Source organism: Saccopteryx leptura, chromosome 8 (assembly GCF_036850995.1).
Source record: "Saccopteryx leptura isolate mSacLep1 chromosome 8, mSacLep1_pri_phased_curated, whole genome shotgun sequence".
NCBI lineage: Eukaryota > Metazoa > Chordata > Mammalia > Chiroptera > Emballonuridae > Saccopteryx > Saccopteryx leptura.
Window position 1 is genome coordinate 52,819,679 of NC_089510.1, and position 22,968 is coordinate 52,842,646.

General features: G+C 44.2%; 1 protein-coding gene across 5 annotated transcripts in view; it reads right to left on the bottom strand.

Annotated features, from left to right (window-relative positions):
* Window positions 1–14,472: 14,472 nt before the first annotated feature.
* Window positions 14,473–22,968, bottom strand: part of MYLK (myosin light chain kinase) — a 291,028-nt gene continuing 282,532 nt past the window's right edge. For all 5 annotated transcript variants that reach the window (XM_066347834.1, XM_066347833.1, XM_066347832.1 and 2 more), the window contains 3 exons: window positions 20,253–20,382; window positions 18,764–18,895; window positions 14,473–16,516 (listed from right to left, as the gene is read on the bottom strand). In XM_066347834.1, coding sequence (XP_066203931.1) covers window positions 16,266–16,516; window positions 18,764–18,895; window positions 20,253–20,382 — 513 coding nt within the window. In that variant the 3' untranslated portion in view covers window positions 14,473–16,265. The remainder of the gene's footprint in view (window positions 16,517–18,763; window positions 18,896–20,252; window positions 20,383–22,968) is intronic.

Here is a 22,968-nt window from a genome sequence, read left to right on the forward strand (position 1 = left end):
AGGCAGAATACGAATCAGTCAGTCAGAGGGGGATATGACTACAAAAGAAAGGCAGAGAAAGATGCAATGTTTCTGGCTTTGAAAATGGAGGAGGCCCTGGCCGGTTGGCTCAGCGGTAGAGTGTCGGCCCAGCGTGCAGGAGTCCCGGGTTCGATTCCCGGCCAGAGCACACAGGAGAGGCGCCCATCTGCTTCTCCACCCCTCCCCCTCTCCTTCCTCTCTGTCTCTCTCTTCCCCTCCCGCAGCCGAGGCTCCATTGGAGCAAAGATGGCCCGGGCGCTGAGGATGGCTCTGTGGCCTCTGCTTCAGGTGCTAGAGTGGTTCTGGATGCAACAGAGCGATGCCCCAGATGGGCAAAGCATCGCCCCCTGGTGGGCATGCCGGGTGGATACCAGTCGGGCGCATGCGGGAGTCTGACTGCCTCCCCGTTTCCAGCTTCGGAAAAATGAAAAAAAAAAAAAAAGAAGAAAGAAAATGGAGGAACGGGGCTTCTAGAATCTTGAAAACAAGGAAATGGATTCCCCCTCCAGAAAGGAACACAGCCCTGTAATGTCTTGATTTTAGCTCAGTGAGACTTGTACTGGATTTCTAACTTACATACAGAACTGTAAAATAATAAATATTTGTATTGTTTTAAGTCATAAAATTGTGATAATTTGTTATAGCAGCAATTGGAAATGAATTCAGCTAATATACGTATCTATATTGATCAATTGAAAAGCATTACTAGAGAAAAAACCTTTCGTAATAAAGAAAGGTTCCATTCACCAGAAAAACATACCAATCTTAAGCATGTATCATAATGTAATCATAAAACATGTAATGTAATGTGTTAATATTCCAATTTTATTTAAAAATCACAAAACATTATTGGGTGACATTAATGAAGATCTAAATAAATGGAGAAATACTAAGCTCATAAGTTGAAAGAATTAATTTACGGTAAGGGTGACAGTTCTCCCCAAATTAATTTGTAAATTGCATACAATTTTTTTTTTTTTTTTCTGAAGCTGGAAACGGGGAGAGACAGTCAGACAGACTCCCGCATGCGCCCGACCAGGATCCACCCGGCATGCCCACCAGGGGGCGATGCTCTGCCCCTCCGGGGCATCGCTCTGTTGCGACCAGAGCCACTCTAGCGCCTAGGGCAGAGGCCAAGGAGCCATCCCCAGCGCCCAGGGAAGAGAGAGACAGAGAGGAAGGAGGGGGGTGTGGAGAAGCAAATGGACGCCTCTCCCATGTGCCCTGGCCGGGAATCGAACCCAGGTCCCCCCCACGCCAGGCCGACGCTCTACCGCTGAGCCAACCAGCCAGGGTCTGCATACAATTTTAATCAAAATTTCTTGTTTATTTGGTTTGGTTTTTGTGGAGCTTGACAAGCAGGTTAAAATTTTATATGGAAATGTAAAGATCCAAAAATGGCCAAGATATTGGGAAAACTTGCTTTCTAAGATAAGATTTATTATAAATTATATTAATTAGGAGTACAGTATTGACTCAGGAATGGCAAATAGACTGATGGAATAGAATAGAGAGTCTGGGAACAGACCCACACACATGAAGATACTTTGTATATGACAGAGATGCAGTAGGAAACGGCCTTTTCAATAAATGCTGCTGACATCCATATAGGAAAATTCTTCCAACTTCACACCACACACAAAAATCATTTCTAGCCTGACCTGTGGTGGTGTAGTGGATAAAGAGTCGACCTGGAAATGCTGAGGTCGCTGGTTCGAAACCCTGGGCTTGCCTGGTCAAGGCACATATGGGAGTTGATGCTTCCAGCTCCTCCCCACCTTCTCTCTCTGTCTCTCTCTCCTCTCTCTCTCCCTCTCTGTCTCTCTCTTCCTTTCTCTTTCCTCTCTAAAATGAATAAAAAAAATTTTTTTTAATCATTTCTAGGCTTAAATGTGAAAGACATTATTAATATAGGAGAATTAATTTAGGAGATTAACATAGGAGAAATTAACATGAGATTGTCTTTATGATCTCAAAGATAAAGAACAATTTTTAAAACAAGATATATAAAGTACCCCCTCCTCTTTCTTTCTCTCTTCCCATCCCACAGCTATGGCTTGATTGGTTCAAGCGCATTGGCTCCTGGAGTTGAGGATGGCTCTGTGGAGCCTCTGCCTCAGGAGCTAAAAATAGCTCGGTGCTCGGAGCCCCAGCCCCAGACAGGGTTGTCAGGTGTATCCCAGTCGGGGCACATGTGGGAGTCTGCCTCATTATTTCTCCTCCTCTCACCTTAAAAAATAAAATTTCCCGCCTGACCAGGCAGTGGCACAGTGGATAGAGCGTCGGACTAGGATGCAGAGGACCCAGGTCTGAGACTCCAAGGTCGCCAGCTTGAGCACGGGTTTATCTGGTTTAAGCAAAAGCTCACCAGCTTGGACCCAAGGTTGCTGGCTTGAGCAAGGGGTTACTCGGTCTGCTGAAGGCCCACGGTCAAAGCACAGATGAGAAAGCAATCAATGAACAACTAAGGTGTCTCAACAAAAAACTGATGATTGATACTTCTCTTCTCGCTCCGTTCCTGTCTGTCCCTGTCTATCCCTCTCTCTGACTCTCTCTCTGTCCCTGTAAAAACAAAAACAAAACAAAATTTCCCCTAGGATACATGCACCAGAATATTCAAAGCAATGTTGTTTATTATAGCCCCACTCTGAATGCCACACAGCATCTGTCCACAGTAGGATAAATAAGTATTCTTACAATGGGATATTTACAGCAATGCCAAAAGACAAATTGCAGCTCTGCTGGGCAACCTGAATGAATATCATAAACACTGAGTGAAAAAAGGTAAAAAAATAATATATATAGTATGATTTATTCATCTTAAGTTCAAAATCAGGCTAAATGAAATTCAAGTGTTTAGGGGTACATATATGGGTTTTAAAACTATAAAGAAAAGCAAAGAGATGATTACCACAAAAGTCAGGAAGTGAGTTCTTTTGGACTAGAGCTGGCTGCCTGACCCAGGAGCAGTTGATGGGGAGGCATCCCTCTTCCTCAGTTTTTTTTTTATCTCCATAGCAAAGGCAACTTCTGCACAAAAGAGGTCTGTACTAACCAGATTTCCAGCTTCCTAAATGATGGAGAACAACTCTGGTTTGTTAGATAGAAAAGAAATGTCTTTAAAGGATGTTGTATAGCTCACTACATTGATGGAAAAGATGAAGAATGAAGTTGAAATTAGGCAGCCAAAAATAGAGACCAAATCAATGCACAGAAAGAAATGAATTAGTATCCAATAATTTCTGTCATTGGCATGGCTGCCGTTAGACACTGGATAGGGCAGTTATTGCTTCCTCTACCACCTCTGGGAAGATTTTAAACTGCCATTTATTTCTCTGTGTTGCTCACTCCAGAGTCAAGGTCTTAGGTAGGAGCATCTGATTGGAAGTTCATATGTCCAAATTCTAAAGACAAGGGAGTGGGGAAAGGGGCTATTTGTCTACACTTGACCTTCATTGTTGAAATTCCCTCCAAATGGAAAGTGTATTTAGATACTGGGTGGCCAAAAATTAAAAATGCCCATCACAAGGGCAGAAATAAACATATCTGCCCTCCACAGGAAGAAGGAAAAACTGATATTAGCTAAGAAGTATGGAATTCACTGGGCTATGTTTTTACCGGGGGACAAGAGATTGTGCACAGAGTCATTGAAGTGAAAGGCAGCCAGGCCGGCTCTTCTGTCTTGCAGTTCACCATTTTCTCTCTTTTCTGGCTTCTCTGCCTGTGATTGGGAATGGGGAGGGGAACGCCATTCTAATCAGCCCTGTGCTACAAGCCAGGCTATCAGGAGGAGGGGGGTGATCTCACGGCCGCCATCTCCCATCGGGCCATTAACAGTCCTACCAGTGTGTGTTTGGGGCACCTGACCAACCATAAGGACAGTTTATATTGGATTCCTATTTGATGGATTTATTTTTATTGTGCAATAACCTGACGAAAAAGAGAGGTTGGGTGATAGAAGTCAGTCTCTAAATTTCATACTAAACTTCCAGTTTACTAGCCCATAGACTATAGCAGTCTTCTTTGAGAATTTGAACCTGGGGAAACCGAGAGCTGAGCAAATATATAGAGAAGACCTTTTGGAGAGAGAGATTGTGAGATAGGTCCCTTCATACTTAATGACTTCACATGAACAACGTCACGCCATAGGTCTTCTTATTAGTGGTTAATGAACATACCAATGAAAATCAGTAATGTTTATAAACAAATGCTGATTAAAATAATGAGATAGATGCCCTCTTTTTTTGCTTATTCAAAATGTCAAAGCTAAAAATAATGCATTAGCAGATGTATAAAGCATGGGTATTCTTAAACTTTTCTACTGAAAGTATAGACTGGTATATTCTCTGAAAGGCAGCTTTGCAATATATACCAAAACCTTAAACCTATGAATGCTCTGGCCTGACCTGTGGTGGTGCAGTGGGTAAAAGCGTTGACCTGGAACGCTGAGGTCGCTGGTTTGAAACCTTGGGCTTGCCTGGTCAAGGCACATATGGGAATTGATGCTTTCTGCTCCTCCCCCCTTCTCTCTCTGTCTCTCTCTCTCTCTCTTTCCTCTCTCTAAAAATGAATAAATAAAATCTAAAAAACAACAACAAAAAAACTATGAATGTCCTTTGACCCCAAAATTAGACTTCTTGGAATTTATCTTAAAGAATCTAGGACATTAAAAAAATTTAGTTATAAAAGTTCACAGTGTTATTTATAATTTATAATATCAAACTGTTGGATACAAGCCACATGTCCAGTAGTACAGACAGGTTAAGTTATGATAAGGCTTAACCTAGGATACTATTTAGACATTAAAATGATTTTGCAGAAACTTACTTTCAAATAATTCTGCAACAGAAGTGTGTGTGTGTGTGTGTGTGTGTGTGTGTGTGTGTGTGTGTGTGTGTGTGTGTAATAGAGGATACAAGCATGAGGGAGAAATTGTGAACAAAAAGCAGATGTTGCCCGGCCTGTGGTGGCGCGGTGGATATAAAGCATCAACTTGGAACCCTGAGATTGCAGATTCGAAACCCTGGGCTTATCCTGTCAAAGCACATACGGGAAGCAATTACTACAAGTTGATGCTTCCCACTTCTCCCACCCCCTAAAAATCAATAAAAAATTAAAATAAAACAAAAGCAGATGTGGCAAAATGATGTGATTTTTAAGTCAGAGATTTTTTTACTCTTTTTATTATTCTGGTCATCTCCAGGGAGGGAAATATGTCTAAAGCTTTACTACCCTGGAATTGGCTCAGTAGGGGAGGAGAAACCCTTTTCCCTCTATCCCCTTAGGTAGGTAGCTGGGGCCCTACAAATTGAAATGACAAAACACAGGCTAACAGGAGAAAAAGTTCTATTTCATATTCATTCTGGGGAGAGTGGGGTCACAGAAACCAAGGGAAAGGCCCAAAGAGAAGCTCATCCTGGAGGCTTCTATTCCATTTTAACAAAGAGCAATAACTTTGTAGAGAAATGACAAGACAGCCTGACCTGTGGTGGCGCAGTGGATAAAGCGTCGACCTGGAAATGCTGAGGTCGCCGGTTCGAAACCCTGGGCTTGCCTGGTCAAGGCACATATGGGAGTTGATGCTTCCAGCTCCTCCCCCCTGTCTCTCTCTCCTCTCTCTCCCTCTCTCTCTCCTCTCTAAAATGAATAAATAAAATTTTAAAAAAAAAATTAAAAAAAAAAAAAAAAAAAAAAAAGAGAAATGACAAGACAAAGGAAAGGGGATTTGGGTTTTTAAGGGCAGTAAATTGTGGGAAGGTAAGTATGTGGGGAAAACTAATGAAAGATAAGAGTTATTTTTAGTGAAGATTGTGACGTCTGGGTGGCATCTCTGGGCTGAGAAGTTTAGTCACGTCTGGTGATTAAAAGTGGTCTGTTCCTCCTGGTATGAGAGAGAGGTGGGGAGAACATTCACAAGGGAAATTTATATCCTGCTTTTAGGCAAATAGGGGGAGGACAGAAAGCTTTCTCTGCATCTGCTGTTTCTCAGTTGCCTTCAGCCTAAAATAGTCCTTACGCCAAAGTGGCATATTTTGGGGTGGCACATTCCGATCCCCTTCAGCTCCTTATACAAACATTCTTGAATTGGTCGTAGATGCTTTTGATCAGAAGACCTGAGCTGTGCAGAAAAGTGAGATGTTCAGAGTGAGACGTCTCTCAAGAGGAGTTCTTCATGAAGGGCTTAAGGGTCTTCATTGAGCTGTTCTATCAAGCTTTCTCTAAGTTTGAAAACATTTTAAATGAAGAGTTGGGGAAATAATAATCCAGAGATGTATTAGACATAGAAATTGTTTAGAACATGTTAAATAGAAAAGTGGATTTTGTATAACAGGTATAGGTTTGTATAGCTACAGAGAAAACCTCTGGAACAGGTATACCATTATATTATTATTGATAGTATGATATTTATCTTTGGTTGACTAAGGGCATCAGGGTTTGTTTCTTTTTTTATGTTCTTTTTGCTGATATGTACAGTGTGGGGCAAAAGTAGGTTTATAGTTGTGAGTTTGCAAAACACAGTTTATTCTTGTATTGTTATTTATTAATTATTGTATTATTTTCCATACAAACAACTATAAACCTACTTTTGCCCACCCTATATTTTGCTTTTTCTCCAGTGAGTGGTTTTGTAATTCTTTCTTTTTCTTTCTTTTCTTTCTTTCTTTTCTTCCTTCCTCCCTCCCTCCCTCTCTCCCTCCCTCCCTTCCTTCTTTCCTTCTTTCCTTCCTTCCTTCCTTTTAGGTGAAAAGAGGGGAGATGATGAGGCAGACTCCCCCATGTGCCTGACCAGGATCCAACCAGCAGCCCCATCTGGGGCAGATGTTTGAGTATGAGCTATTTTTAGCATCTGAGGCTGACACTCTTGGACCAACTGAGCTATCTGCAGAGCCAGGGGCCATACTCGAACCAATCGATCCACTGGCTGTGAGAAGGGAAGGGGGGGGGAGAGGGAGGGCAGAGAAGCAGATGGTGCTTCTCCTGTGTGCCCAGACCAGGAATAGAACCCAGGACGTCCATATACTGGGCTGGCGCTCTATCCACTGAGCCACCAGCCAGGGCCATATTTTTTCTTTAATTTTATCAAAAACTAGAATCCCTTTTTGTCTTCTAATGGAAGTGACCCCCCCCCCCCAATCTTGGATATACTTACACTGTCTTGCAAAAGGGGGAGGCAAGAGGGTGAGAGAAAGATAAAGCCTGGAGTAAGTAAAGAGAAGAAAACTAAGTAGAAGAGACAGGTCTGGGGGAGTTTTTCAAGGGGAATGCTGATCAATATAAACGCCCTTACTTCCTTACAAACTAAGTAAATTCTTTGATGTTTTTGTAGTAAAACATCAGTAATATGGATAACATTTTGGGTGCTGCCTGGGATTTTCAAACTAAAGTGCACTGCCTAGTCATATTTAGGATTAAATCATTACCTAGAACAGTGGTCCTGGAGCTCTTAAAATCATTGATTGTATTTAGGACCATAGGAGCTTTTACATATTTATGTGGATTATAACTATTTAATATTATGCATATTTCTAATGTAGAAGAAATTTGGGCATAGCAGAGAGCAGGTCAGTCTATGATTCCGAGTTAAAGTAGAAACTGTGGCACCCTCTTTCTCTCTTGGGAGCATGCAGGCACACCCCCCCCCCCCCCCCGCTGTCTCCCCCAGAGTGTGCCGTTCTCTCTCTGCCTTTCTTTTTCTTTCTCTCTCTCTTTTTTTTTTTCTGAAGCTGGAAATGGGGATAGACAGTCAGACAGACTCCCGCATGCTCCCGACCAGGATCCACCCGGCACGCCCACCAGGGGCGACGCTCTGCCTCTGGGGGGGGGGGTCGCTATGTCGCGACCAGAGCCACTCTAGCGCCTGGGGCAGAGGCCAAAGAGCCATCCCCAGCTTCCAGGCCATCTTTGCTCCAATGGAGCCTCGGTTGCGGGAGGGGAAGAGAGAAACAGAGAGGAAGGAGAGGGGGAGGGGTGGAGAAGCAGATGGGCGCTTCTCCTGTGTGCCCTGGCCGGGAATCGAACCCGGGACTTCTGCACGCCAGGCCGACGCTCTACCACTGAGCCAACCGGCCAGGGCCTCTGCCTTTCTTTTTCTTAACCTAAGGGGCCTCCTTTGCCTCGGTAACTTGCTTCCTGAGCCCACACAGCTCAGCTGGCTCACCTTTCCTGCCAATATAAGTTACTAAGTAAACTTTCTCTTATAACTTGAAAAAAAAATAAAGTACAAATTGTGTAACTGATTTTGACTTGGGATTCAAAGTTTAACTCTTACTAAAATTATAAACAGTATTGGACCATTTAAAAGGAATTAAATTCCCTTATATATACACATTTTATTTATTTATGAGACTTACTTTACTTGAGAAGGTATTTGCATGGGACTTTTCTTTAAAAGTTTTGTTATAATTGGAGAAATAAAAATGAAATATGTATATTACATTTATGAAGGAACCTTAAAAATGTTTAAGGGAATTAATTAGAGCAAAAAACCCTCTTAAAAATGAATATTATATCTTTTTTTTTCTTTTCTTTTTTTTTACAGAGACAGAGAGAGGGATAGACAGGGACAGACAAGACAAGAACAGAGAGATGAGAAGCATCAATCATTAGTTTTTCGTTGCGCATTGGACACTTTAGTTGTTCATTGATTGCTTTCTCATATGTGCCTTGACCATGGGCCTTCAGCAGACCGAGTAACCCCTTGCTCGAGCCAGCAACCTTGGGTCCAAGCTGGTGAGCTTTTTGCTCTAACCAGGTGAGCCCGTGCTCAAGTTGGAGACCTCGGGGTCTTGAACTTGGGTCCTCTGCATCCCAGTCCGATACTCTATCCACTGCGCCACCGCCTGGTCAGGCGAATATTACATCTTTATAAATCTACCAAATCAGATCTGAAAATTGAATTGAAAAGTTTAAGTAAGAATTAGGTTTTAAATTTGCAACATAGGTAAAATATTAATTTAAATAACCCAGAGTAGTTTCTGAATAATCTTTTATGTGCACAAAAACTGCCCCCAAATGCATAGAACAGCCTCAATTGACAAGTTTATGAGAATCTGACTGTTTTATTGAGAAATTCCTGCATAGGTGAATAATTTCTCCAGGCTAATTTTCCAAGGGAAAAAAAAACCCTCCGAGCATATGCAGAAATAATTTGCAGCAACGGGGCTGGCTTCATGGGTGCATAACGTGCAGTCACACTTGGAATTCACACTTGTTTTAATACTCGGCTGTCACTGACTTTTTTTGTGTGTATGTGTGTGCGACAGAGACAGATAGGAAAGGAGAGAGATGAGAAGCATCAATTCTTCATGGCGGCTCCTTAGTTCATTGATTGCTTTCTCATATGTGCCTTGACCAGGTGGGCGGGGTCCAGCAGAGTGAGTGACCCCTTGCTCAAGCCATTGACCATGGGCTCAAGTCAGCAACCTTGGGCTTCAAGCCAGTGACCTTTGAGATCAAGCCAGTGACCATGGGGTCATGTCTATGTCCTATGTTCAAGCCAGTGACCCCACGCTCAAACTAGTAAGCCTGCACTCAAGCCAGATGAGCCCGCACTCAAGCCGATAACCTTGGAGATTCCAACCTGGGCCCTCTGCTTCCCAGTTCGACACTCTATCCCCTGTGCCACTGCCTGGTCAGCCTTTAATACTTTTTGAAACAAGGAGCCTCACATTTTCACTCTGCAGTGGCCCTGCAAGTTGTGTAGGCGGTCCCTCTGGCAGGCAGAGTTCTGGTGGCCACACAGTGGAGAGGACTGGAGTCTTAAGGTGCACATGTAGCTCCTCCGTCCCCTACATCTCTGTGTGGAGTTGCCTCTTTCCCAGTCTGGGCTGTGCCTGTGCTCCACCAGTCCACAGCCTCTCTGGCCTACCTTTAAAAGGTCCTCTTTTTCTGCTAGGCTAGGGAGGGACTGTCATAGGCCATATGGGCTAGAGCAGGAGATGGAGGGGGTCAGTCTAATTCAATATTTCTGTGGTAGGACTCAGCTTGCTTTTTGAGGCTTTCTCCCCCATGGACACTTGCAAAGTGGAAAAAAATTGAAACAAAATTAATGACCAATTATTCTATTGCCAGATTTTGTCAAAACTCAAGCCGCCATATCACCTTTCTCATTCTTTGCCTTTGTGAGTTTATGCCTTTTGTTTCTTTAGTTTCATTTTAGTGAGGTTTTGGGAGACAGGAGATAAAATGCAAGTGTTCAATCTGCCATGTATGACCACTAGTCTCAATTGAGTTTCCATAGAAACAACTAGTCTTTTTTATGGCACCCCACTTTTGTTGGTTTATATAATACTTAGTTAAATTATGTAATTATAATTACAAGTAGAACTAGCATAAAGAAATTTAAGAACAAACCCAGTTGATGTTTGCTTGGTAAATCTACAACTCAGTGGGAACAGAAGTGTGTGGGCATCAGTTAATTTATTTTACAGAGGAAATGAAAATTGTGATTAAGTTGAGCAAGTTGAATTAAATAGATTAACCAAGCTTCTGCTTTAAATAATTGAATATAAGACATTCATAAAGAGGGTACATTAATGAAAGTCCAACAGTTTGTCTCCTTGAACAACCAATTTAACTTTAAAGAGGCTTATCTGTCTTTAAAAACTCAAACTAGCAGATGCTTTTCCAGAATCCAGCTCTTTTCTGCACTTTGACCGTGGACACTGTTGTGTTCAGAGTGGCCTCTGGACTCTGCACGTTTGTTTGTCCTGGCTCGTAGTTATCCTGTCCTCCCTCTGATTTGGTCTCCTAGTTGGACTTTTGACCTGCTTTGACCTTGAAGACCTTGGTTTGCCTCAGTGAATTGCTACCTTACATTCCCTTTGAGGCTACTCTTCAGAGGTATTTGCTTTCTCCCATATCTGGCTTTTGGGGTTCTCTTTGGGGCAAATTGACTTGCCTTCCTATTGTCTTCCTTATTTACAGAAAGTCAGCTTTCAACTTCTCTCCTCTAATTCAGTTACCCAATCATCCATTCACTTTCCATCTCCCAAACTTCTGATATTTTTCATCTGTCTTCTTCCATATTTGTCTTTGAAGGGTTTGTAGCCTTTTTTTTTTAATAGTATTCACTTATTCTGTTTAATGGAGGTTCTAAAGAGAACAGGGTTACTGCTTGTCTTCAGTAGTTCATGTTTGGCCTTCTCTCTACTATGATAGCCTCCCATTTTCTACACTCTTGATCTCCTGGTTCGCTAGAAGATAGGACCCTCCATTTTTATTTTTAAGCTTTCTAGACGATAAAAAAAAATCTATTCAGCTTTTTCCTGGGACTGCATAGCACAGCCCTATCTGATCTGTGGTGAATATGCAGTCAGAAACAAGTCAATGCGAATGAGCTTTTGTAAATGTCAGTTAAAAATCAAGGAACTTTTTGGGGTAAAGGTTAAGTGCAATTAGTTTAAAGTCAAGCTTACTTGAGCCTGACCTGTGGTGGCGCAGTGGATAAAGCGTTGATCTAGAATGCTGAGGTCGCTGGTTCACAACCCCAGGCTTGCCCGGTCAAGGCACGTATTCCTGCTTCTCCCCCACCCTCCTCTTTCTTTCTCTCTCCTTTCGCTATATCAATAAATTTAATAATCTTACAAAAAATAAAGTCAAGCTTACTTGAGAAATTTCCTCTTGATTGGACAGTAAGCCTGATAAAGTCAGATGTGCTTTGCTCCTTTGGGTATGAAGAAGAGGATTCAGAGCCGGGAGTTAACATTTTGCTTAGAACAAGAGGGCAGTTGTAGCCTTTCCTAAGACTACAGCAATTGCATGGGCACTTCCAGATTCATAGACCCCTTATTGGGAAGTGGGTGGAAATTTAGATAATTCTTTTCATCTTTCATTATTTAAAAGTATATGACTGACCAGGTGGTGGTGCCGTGGATAGAGCGTCGGACTGGGATGCGGAGGACCCAGGTTCGAGACCCTGAGTTCGCCAGCTTGAGTGCAGGCTCATCTGGTTTGAGCAAGGTTCACCAGCTTGAGCCCAAGGTCACTGGCTTGAGCAAGGGGTTACTCGGTCTGCTGTAGCCCCCCGGTCAAGGCACATATGAGAAATCAATCAATGAACAACTAAGGAGCCGCAACGAAGAATTAATGTTTCTCATCTCTCTCCCTTCCTGTCTGTCCCTATCTGTCCCTCTCTCTGTCTCTGCCACACAAAAAATAAAGTAAAATCACTAATTAAAAAATAATAATAAAAATATATGACTTTTTCATGTATTTGTCTTGTTCCTGCAGAAGTACAATCAGTTCCTTGAGGACTGTCAGAAGATGTTTGACATATATTAGCATCTCTGTGTGCCAGAATAGGGGCTTACTGTAGGATAAGGTAGTGTGCATGAGCTCATTTAATTTTTATAATGGCCTGACCTATGGTGGTGCAGTGGATAAAGTGTCAACCTGGAACACTGAAGTCACCGGTTCAAAACCCTGAGCTTGCCTGGTCAAGGCACATATGGGAATTGATGCTTCCTGCTCTTCCCTTCTCTTTCTCTCCCTCTCCTCTCTCTCTCAAAATGAATAAGTAGAATCTAAAAAAAAATTTTTTTATACCAAACTGTGAGGTAGGAACCATTGCTACTCTAATTTTATAGATGAGGAAACTGAGGCACAACTTACAAAGCTCCAGTAAGACGTACTGCTGGAACAGATTCTCCTTGGGTGATTAACCAGGTTAGCTAGGTCCTGCCGTAGTATCCTGTAGCATTTGCCTCCAGTGTACAGGTAAAGGACTTTCCAGAGAGATAGGTCGGGGGCATCATGGACCTTACCAAATAGGTTCCATGACCACTTGCTAACAAATGCTGTGAACCTGGCCGGAGATTCTTCACTGGACCCACCAGCTGGAGCCAGGCTATGGAGAAGCCCTATGGCTCAGCCTGCCTCGACTATTGGAGGCCACCAATGCCTGTCTGAGAAAAGCTAATGGACGTGAATGACCCAAGTGACCTAGGTTAATTTGTAACCTCCTTCTTCCTTAGTTATCTCCAACTGGAAGATATTTAGCCTCAGAGAGTCAGATAATGTGAAGATTTATTATACACCTCTGCCTGGTCATCACTAGGGCTACAGTCTCTGACATGAAACCCTCCCTGCAATGTGGGAGCATTTCGAACATGGGCAAGGCCTGGGGCTAAAGTTTCAGACACCCAGTGGTTAGAAATGTTGTGTCCAAGCACTATAGATCTATTTCCAATTCCAATGGGAAGGGAGTTATGAGCAAAGCCACTGAAATGAAAGTGATTGTAGCTCTAAGGATGGCCCCTCCCCCTCCTTCTGGTTCCCTGTCAAGGAAATTCAGCCCCAGTGAGTCTGTCTGTCTTTCTCTTATCTCAGTGGTGCTCCCCTACCTCAGGCTGCTCCGAGTTTCAGACATGCAGGAGGTTTTTGGCCTAGCTGGTTGTTTCATATCACAAGTTACTGGTAATTGCTTGTGGAGTCAGGTCTATTTAAATTTTGTGGTGTGAAGCACAGAACTGGTACTTTAAAAAATGTCTTAAAAAGGTAAAAAATAGCCTGACCTATGGATAAAGGTCACTGCTTCTAATCCCTGGGCTTGCCTGGTCAGGGCACACACAAGAACAACTACTATGAGTAGATGTTTCCCGCTCCCCCTCACTCTTTCTCACTCTCCTTCCTTCTCTCTCTCTCCATCCCTCTCTCCCCCCTCTCCAAAAATCAATAGATAAAATCTAAAAAAAAAAAAGTGTTTGTTATTTGTTACTTTTCCTGGTACAGAATATATATGGCACATTTTCCACTAGCAAGGAATAAAAAGTCCTCCTCTTTAAAAATAATGTTTTTCACTAGGAACATCTGAAGATTGTGATTGCCTTTAAAAATATGAAAAAAAATTAAATATTTATTAACTGGACAAATTGATTGTTTCTTTCCAGTCTATACTGTAGAATGACAGAATTTTCTAGTCCAACAAGCATGTTTTGATTCTAGACTATCTACAGTATTGTTTAGAGAACTCCAGACATGGGCAATCACCATCTGATATCTGGTAACAGACTCCCTAAAAAGCAGGACTTACAGTTTCCTGATAACAAATGCTTCAATATCAAGACACAGAAAGATAGCACCTGGCTGATAATAATAAATTGCACCAAAGTTACAAATGCAAACTGGACCCTGGTAAATAATATTAATGATGATGACAATTTTGCCCCATGCTGAGAATGCCATATAGATTTTAGCATTATGAGGGTACTATAGATGTCTAGAATGTAACTGAACCAAACTGATAGTCAAGAAAAATTTTGAACTAAGCACGCGAGTTAGGTTACCTAGTGCAAACAAGAAGCACCCGAGTCATCCCGTTCCTCACTGAAACATAACCAGATCAGCCGTGCACGCGGCACAGCACTGGTGTCGTTCGCAGGGTCTGTCAGGGTTGTTTACAACGGGTGGCGTAGAAAGGAAGAGAAGGCTGCAAAGACTGAACAAAAGGCATGCACTGTGGAATCCTTTATTTAAAAACTGTGAGCTAACTACAGTTGTAGTGTTCTCATTAACCATTCTGATGGCACAATGAACTGGGAGAACATTAACACAATTTCAAGAAGGCATCAAAAACCTGTAAACAAATGTACACGCTACACATGCGCACATACAGACAACATATGCACACAGAGGTTATAGTCTAAACACAATGAAAGTGATGAAGGAAAGCTCTGAATGCTCTAAATCAAATTAAAACCCTTTGTTATAATAAACTGTGGCAATACTGTGGCTATTATGAAAAATATTGTAACTGTTTAAAAAGCAAAAAATAAAATACTGGCAATTTGAAACTAGCAGCAAAAAGCAGATAAGGTAGAATGGAAGCTAACATAAGACTAAGTAATATCAAAATTTTAATGTTGAAAAAAATTCTAATGTTGATACTGTGTAGGATTGCACTGAAGTACCGTAATTTAAAATTGGTTCTTGAGGAACTAGGAAAAAGTTCCTTGAAATATGAAATTGCTGCACTTTACAAACAGTGGAAAAGAATAAAGTATTTGGAATGTTGCACACACACACACAGGAAATGTATCAGGCAAATCAGTTTATGGTCTTTGTTTATGACCTTCAAAAAGTTTTATAAAGAAAAAATTTAAGTGCCAATGTAGTGAAAGAAAGTTAAAAATTCCTCAAGATGCAAATCTGAGTGTGTTTATCAAGTCTACGAATCTATTTCACGGTTGGGGGCAAGGCATGATCGATGCAGATTCAAAAAACCCCACCTTGTGGAACCCATTAGGTAGGTAGAGTCCTCTAGCGTTCAGAATGAAGGCGTATTCAACTCAGGTGTCCTGAGGAGACTCCACAGTATGGAGAGTCCCACAGGTCTTCATCCGTTGAAATCTGTTTCATATGTCCAATAAATAAGACTAACTTTTCAGCAAACTGATTTTTCATACATTCAAAAACACAAATCTTTGCCATACATGCAGAGCTGGTGTTCTATAACAGCACAAAGATGAATCCTAGTTTCAGAAGAAAAGCATATTAGCAAAGAACTTTTTCCCTCCCAAGGATTCTTATAAAAATTGAAGCTGTTAGATATCTGCAAAGAGGGGATAAGTTTAGATTCCCTACTGATTTTGGAAGAAAGGAGGTTTTATTTTCCTAAGGAAACCAGCCATCCACAAGCAGGGACCTGTCTTCAGAATCTAAATGTAATATCCTTAGTGCTTAAACTCATGGCAAGTTCAGATCCAGAACACAGGGCGGGTAAAACGGGGGGAATGTAAGGTCTAAATGTCTATAGTAAACTTGGGAATAAAATGTGTCTTGTAAGTTAAAATGGCTCAACTGCGTTCAGAATGAAGCGCTGTAGTCTGGAGAAGACCCCGGGTCTCCGGAATGAGGGGCTGAGCTCCCCGCCCCAGGGTCATCCTGCGCTGACCTGTGGCTGCAGGATTTATTTTTCATGAGTGTTTTCAGTGGGGGATTTGTGACTTTGCCCAGAAAAGTATTTCTTTGGGTTACTTTCTCTCTAAAATTAACTGGTTGGGCAAGTTACTGGTGATTTCCCACAATGCAATCTAGCTGTACTAGTATCGTAAGGTGCCACCTAATTGAAATTAATGCCCATCAATACTGCTTCAAGGGATGACCTGCTGTTGCTGAAGAACTGACCCCCCAACGACCTAACTGGGTGGTCTATCACACTGGGTGCTGTCACTATCTTGGGTTTTTGAGCTTAGAGAAATAGTCTTTGTAATATGACTGAGAAACTGCTGCTCTCTGGCTTTCTTTCACTCTTCCTCTTCTTCCTCTCCCCCTTCTCCTTCTCCTTCCTCCATGGTCTCCACAATGAGTTCCGCGGTGCAGGTGGCTTCGCCAAGGCTGTTGACAGCCTTGCAGGTGTACTTGGCATCGTCATCCCCGCACACATCGCTAATGATTAAAGAGCAGTTCCCATCCTCGTCGTAGTCGATCTGGAAATGGCGGGACTCCCTGATGGACTGGTCGTCTTTGAACCAGACGACCTCAGGGTCAGGGTATCCTGCATCACAGGGAGGGGACACAAGTAGCAGAAACTCTTATTCAAAATTTCTTATCAACTCCTGCAAGCAATTCCTAAGCTACTGCTATTGATTAATGCAGCAAAGGGAAAAAATGATGATGTTGCCTTTGAGCAGCTGTTGTGATATTTACATTTGAATAGGGCATGTACGGCAAACACTAATATGTGAAACCTCACACGAGGTGTTCTGCAGTCACCCCATTTCCCACCCGTGTCCGGATGCAGACACCTGGATCACCTCCCAGCTCAGACTACACGCCTACAGCCAAATATCTTCTGGGGCAAAATGAAAATTTTTCATCTTGTATAAAAGTTAAACTCAAATAAAAAGTAAGGTTCAGAACAAGAGATCGTTCGGGGGTAATAGAAATGTTCTAAAATCAGGTTGTGGTGATGACCGTACAATTCTGTAAATTTACTAAAAATAATTGAATTATACACTTAAAACGGTGAACAATATGGCATGTAAATTATAACTCAAAGCTGGTAACAGCACTCTAAAACATCAATTAGCGGAGCTGGTAATATATCTAAGAAAAAGAAAAGTGTCTGTCTGAGTCTGAATCAAAGACATAATTTGCTTATAGATAACTGGAAACTGACCACAGTGATTAGCCTCATTTTATGAGTTAATTATGTTCCTGCAAAGTTCAACATTAAAATATACACGGCTCACAAAAATTAGGGGATATTTTATAGCTTCATACTCATTTTGAAATATCCCCTAATTTTTGTGAGCAGTAAACATAGATATAAAATATACCTTTAAAATATATGATAATTCTAACTGACTTGTTCTTAAGTTTTGGAGAAGTAGTTTGATAGGACAAAAAGGTAGCCCCAACCAGAATAAAAATTCCATATAAGAATTTAAGAATTTTAACATTCTTTTCAAATGGAATTTCGTTTCAATCAAAACAGCAACCATATTTAATTTCTTTTCAGTGCTCCAGTCAAAGTTATACAAATACCAAAGAAATAATCCCAAAGAGAAAGGTATAAGATGACAGTCATTTTGTTTTAACAGAAAACAGAAAAAGACAACAGCGAGGGCAATGTGAGCGTCGAGGTGCCAGGCGGGGCCCCAGCCTGAGGACGGCCACACGGCGAAGGCAGCGCATCGTATTTTAAAAAATGGAATGAAGAGAGAGAAAGATTATGGCAGGCAAGGCATTTTCAAGGTGTTTTTGATAATACAATGACCAGTGAAAAATTGTTTTTTCATTCCTAACTTTGAGTTTCTTTGCACAAAGGCATTATCTAGTCACACTGCTGGAGAATCTTACAAGGCGGGAGGCACGCCTGTTCTGCCTGCTGGCCTGGGCCGTGCAGTCTTGGCAACGTGCTTAATGAACCTCTGTGCTTCATTTCATCAGGCCGGGGGAGGAGCTAACCCTCCTCTCTGGTTGGCACACGCCAGTCACAGACTTACAGCCCATCTTACTTTGCCCTTTATCTTTCCAGAGTGTTGCCATCTGTGCAAGCTGAAGTAGTTAGTGTCACCACCCTGCTAGTTTCTCATGTGCTGTGCTAAGATCCCTTAAGGCCCCTTGCGCTCAAACAGCCCCCGATTCTTTGGCCACGTCATCCTGGAGGCAAAGAAGCATGGGCAGGCTGGCCCGGGTGCTGGTGCCAGCCTCCCTCAGTTTGAGTCACACTGCATGCTCTCTGCACTTGCCCACCCCACAGCCTTTCCCTTAACTCCATGACGTCTTTAAATGACTTAGAAAGTTTCTCTTTTCACATATGTCACCGAAGAATCCCCAGAGCCACTGAAGACATTAGACATCATCTAACAGGGGATTCGGGGCTCAGAAGAGTCAGATCAGCACCCACGGCCACACAGCCCGCCGACAACAGCAGAGCGGCTCCCTCCACATCCTCGCTCTGGGCCAGCCGCCTGTGAGAAACTTGCTTCCCAGAAACTTGAAGCTTCATTGCATTAAGCATGTTCCATAGCCAAATACTATCATCCTTGACAAACCACTTTTAACTTGGGCCTAGTGGCTGATGTAAGTGAGTGAAATATCAAAGGTGCTCCTGGGAAAGTCACTGAATGGCCCTGACCTTCAGCTGGGGGAGTGGGGCCACCGAGCCAACTCCTCCTGACCCAGTTCCTGACTGCTCCCAGAACTGACACCTTGCCCGGGCACAGAGTGGGACCCCAGCCAGCCACACCCCTCGCCACACCCCTCTGTAGTTAAGGGAAGAACAGCTCCAACTTACCTTCAATCTTGCAGTCAAATCTAGCAGCACTTCCCTCCACAACTTCCAGATCGCGAATGGTCTTAGAGAAATAGGGTTTCACATGGGGCTTCTCCTCAGCGACAGCCTCCAGGAAGGCTTGGGAGACATCTCCTAGAGGACAGGGGAGAGGCGTGGTCATTTCCTCATCCCGTTCTTTCCTCTTCCCGAGTTTAAAAAAGCCGACCTTAAAATGCTTTTTAAAAGGAGCTCTAATTTAGCAAGTAATGCAGTTTAGAGGACCGAATCATAAGCACACCTTTCTCCCAGGAACAGGCTGCCCTGCTGCCCCATGGATTTGGCAGAAGAGAAACTGTGACCGGAGGGGGGAAATGTTGGACTCCCCCCCTTCCCTTAGGCTGACACACTGAGGAAAGAAATAATCTTCAAAAAGGGTTTCTGGCTGCATTCATGCTGTTTCAGGATTCAGCTGAGGGTATCCAAGCAGAATGGAGCTGAGCCAGCCCCCTGGTCCCCGCCCCCCAGCAGAAGCCCTTCTGGAGGAGCCAGGTCCGAGAGGCACCCTTCACTCGCCAGTAGTTCTCTCCTCACTTATACTGCCTTCACGTTGTGTGACAGCAACCAGGACCTGGGATGAGCCCAGCAAAAAGCCAGAACTTGCAGGGGTTCCTGTATCCTCTCCCTCCCCTTCAGGCTATTTGTGGGTCACCTGGAAGTGGCAGGAGTCGACCAGGAGGGACCAGACCCACGTGCTGAAGACTCAGTCCCTGGCTGCATCAGAGCAGCCCAGCAAGCGGCCTCACCAAGACACTGCCTTTATGCACAAAAGGGATCACCCCTCAGCTTCTCACTTTGGGTACCAACAGCACCAGGCAGCAGGGGCTGTCTCTGGCCAAGTGAGGCACCTCAAGAAGGTAAGGGCCAGACCCTGCCTGCAGCTGATGCAGGAGGAGGCGAGGCACTCACTGAGGAGGTGGGCAGGGCAGCATCTCAAAGGCAGTGAGCAAGTAACTAACCCCACAAGTCTCCAGGGAAGCCCTGCCCACCAGTCTACCAGGTCAAAGGACACGTTTCAACATCAGAAAAATGCCAAATGAATATGGACTACATGAGCTAATTTCTGTTTAAAAGAAAAACACAAAGACTAAAAGGACAGGATATTTTTTAAAAGTACACTACTCTATGTGATTTAAGTTTTATGTTTGCCTATCAATAGGTAAGTATCTTTTATAATGAGAAAAAAGGAAGCTTTTAATAAAGCCTTTGCTAATGCTTATGTCAAACAAATAATAACTTTTTCTCTGAAAATAGTTAAACCTAAGTTAAAACAGAGAGTAATTACTAGCCTTAGTAATTGTCAGAGTAACGTAATAGTTCTGAATTTAATCCTTATAGATTGTATTATCAAAAACCAAAACACAGACCCCTCCTCAAAAGAACTCAAAATGCCCCCCCCCCCCAGCCCTTCCTTTCTCACCAACTGTTGGAGAAACTTCCTGGAGCTGCTTACCTTCAGATTCTAGTTTTTCTGCATTGAGAGGGCTGGTTGGCGACCCTGTTGAGGATTTCCTGCCACTGAGCCCTGAGATCATGGCCATAGAGGACAGTCTTCCAATGGCTCTCACAGCATTGCCCGTTTTCTGGAAAATAGACACTGGGGTTGGACTCAGCGGCGTCCCTGGCTCCGGCTCCGGCTGGGCAGTGGGCGCGGGGAGGAGAGCCCAGCCCAGGAGAAGCGCTGTCCTCAGAGCGAGGGCCTGCGAGTGCCGAGGCTCCGCGCAGAAGTGAGCCAACCTTGCTCTGCTCAGCACTATCAGTGTGTCAGAAGATGTTCGGAGAATGGAATGGGGCCTGGAACCGATGTGTGCGTTAATGTGACTAAACAAGGTCAACACGAGACAAAAACCCTTTCATACTGTGCTTCAACTCCCATAAAAGGGATAGTTTATATAAAGCAACTGCAGGCTGAGACAGCTCCAAAGACTTATTGCTGACTGAGCCCAGTGGGGCGGTTTCTCGTAAAACAATGCTAGTGATAGGCTTTTAATTGGTCAAGAGGCTAGTTACTGCAGATCCCACAGGTCCCCAGGCAAGAGCTAAGAGGCATTCTATTGACCTCGTGCAAGTCGTGTAACCTCTCTGGGCTTCGGTTTCCTTTTCTCCATAAGGAGGGGGCTGGACAAGATCTCCAAGGTCTCATTTAGTTCTGTTTATGATTCGGAGACTTAAGAGGTTTTGGGAAACTGTCTCGCTGGCCCCAGCGCAAGTCTCTGAGTGCACAGGGAAATCCTGGAGGGCTGCTCTCCCCAGTGTAAGTACATACTCCCAGGCATCAGAGAGAAGCGCAGCAACGGCACTTGGCTCTTCTGAGTCAAGGCGCTTTGAGAATGAACAGACTTTCTGCCAAAAAGGAAGTCAGAACCTGAGATGAAAATTTCTTTGCAGTGCAAAAATTCTGCAAGCCTAGCATTTAGGTCAAGAAACCCCCAATAATATACACTGCATATATGTTTCTTACCTTTAATCAGAGGTGGACTAAGGTTGGTTGAGGCCCTGGGCGCAGAAGAAAATATTGGGCCCCTGACATTAGAAAAAAGTATAAAGGGGTTTTGCGGGGCCCTTCAGAAGTCGGGGCCCGGGCACGTGCCCAGTGCGCCTGTATTAAATCAGCCTCTGTCTTTTTTTTTTCTTTCCATTTTTCCGAAGCTGGAAATGGGGAGGCAGTCAGACAGACTCCCGCATGCGCCCGGCCGGGATCCACCCGGCACGCCCACCAGGGGGCGATGCTCTGCCCATCTGGGGTGTCGCTCTGTTGTATCCAGAGCCATTCTAGCGCCTGAGGCAGAGGCCACAGAGCCATCCCCAGCGCCCGGGCCATCTTTGCTCCAATGGAGCCTCGGCTGTGGGAGGGGAAGAGAGAGACAGAGAGGAAGGAGAAGGGGAGGGGTGGAGAAGCAGATGGGTGCTTCTCCTGTGTGCCCTGGCTGGGAATCGAACCCGGGACTCCTGCACGCCAGGCCGACGCTCTATTGCTGAGCCAACCGGCCAGGGCCCCTCTGTCTTTAATTAAAGTTTCTCACCCATTTTCTAAGGTCAATGGAATAAAAAACTAAAATATAACCAACTACTTCCACCACAGCACCCCAAGCACCTGTTTAGGCCTCAGGTGCTGTGTGTGCGGAGAGCAGACATCCCACAGCCCAGTCCTCCTGCAGCCTGGCTGCTGTGTGTGCGGAGAGCAGACATCCCACAGCCCAGTCCTCCCGCAGCCTGGCTGCTGTGTGTGCGGAGAGCAGACATCCCACAGCCCAGTCCTCCTGCAGCCTGGCTGCTGTGTGTGCGGAGAGCAGACATCCCACAACCCAGTCCTCCTGCAGCCTGGCTGCTGTGTGTGCGGAGAGCAGACATCCCACAACCCAGTCCTCCTGCAGCCTGGCTGCTGTGTGTGCAGAGAGCAGACATCCCACAACCCAGTCCTCCCGCAGCCTGGCTGTTGGGGGGAACCAGCAAATGGCTAGCACTCGCCCACGGGACCTCCAACTGCGCCAAACTAGTTCCCTCCTGAATTCACTTCCTAGATTCAAGTAGTTCACAATTTTAAACTAGTTGAAAAGTCAGGATGTTTCAGTAAAAAGATTATTTCGAAAGTAAAGAACTTCAGGCTACTAAGGAATTGTATGAAAAAGGTATGTGCGTGTGTGTGGTGTAGGCAGTGGCCCACTGCTGTGACCATGGTCACTTTTCTGGTTTGTCACATGCCATTCTTGTTGCAGACTATTCCATGCACTTTGGACAGACATTCTGTCTCGCTCTGTCCTCTGGCCATCTACCCTCTCCAATACACCACGGTGTGGTGTGGGTATGCTTCCGGCCCTCGTCACCACGGAGAAACTGGGTCACTCTGAACAGAACCCAGGAAGCCCCAGATGGAGGGGATGCGAGGGGGAGGAGGTGAGAGATGGTGATGGGTCAGCTGCACTCATGCAGAGCGGTGGCCCTGCAGAGAATGGGACTGCTTGGCAGCCCTGCATGCGTTTCTGGAGGAGGCTGTTACATTGACCTGTTTGCTGTGCTGGCCAGAGTGCTGAGAGACCCAGCTCTTCCGGAGGGAGCTTACCCTGACCTCAGCAACACGTAAGAGGTGTAAGCGACAAGCAGCCATCCATACAGAGTCAACGTCAGACCAGGCTACTTCCGAGTCAGCCAGGCTCCCAGAGTCCGCCCTG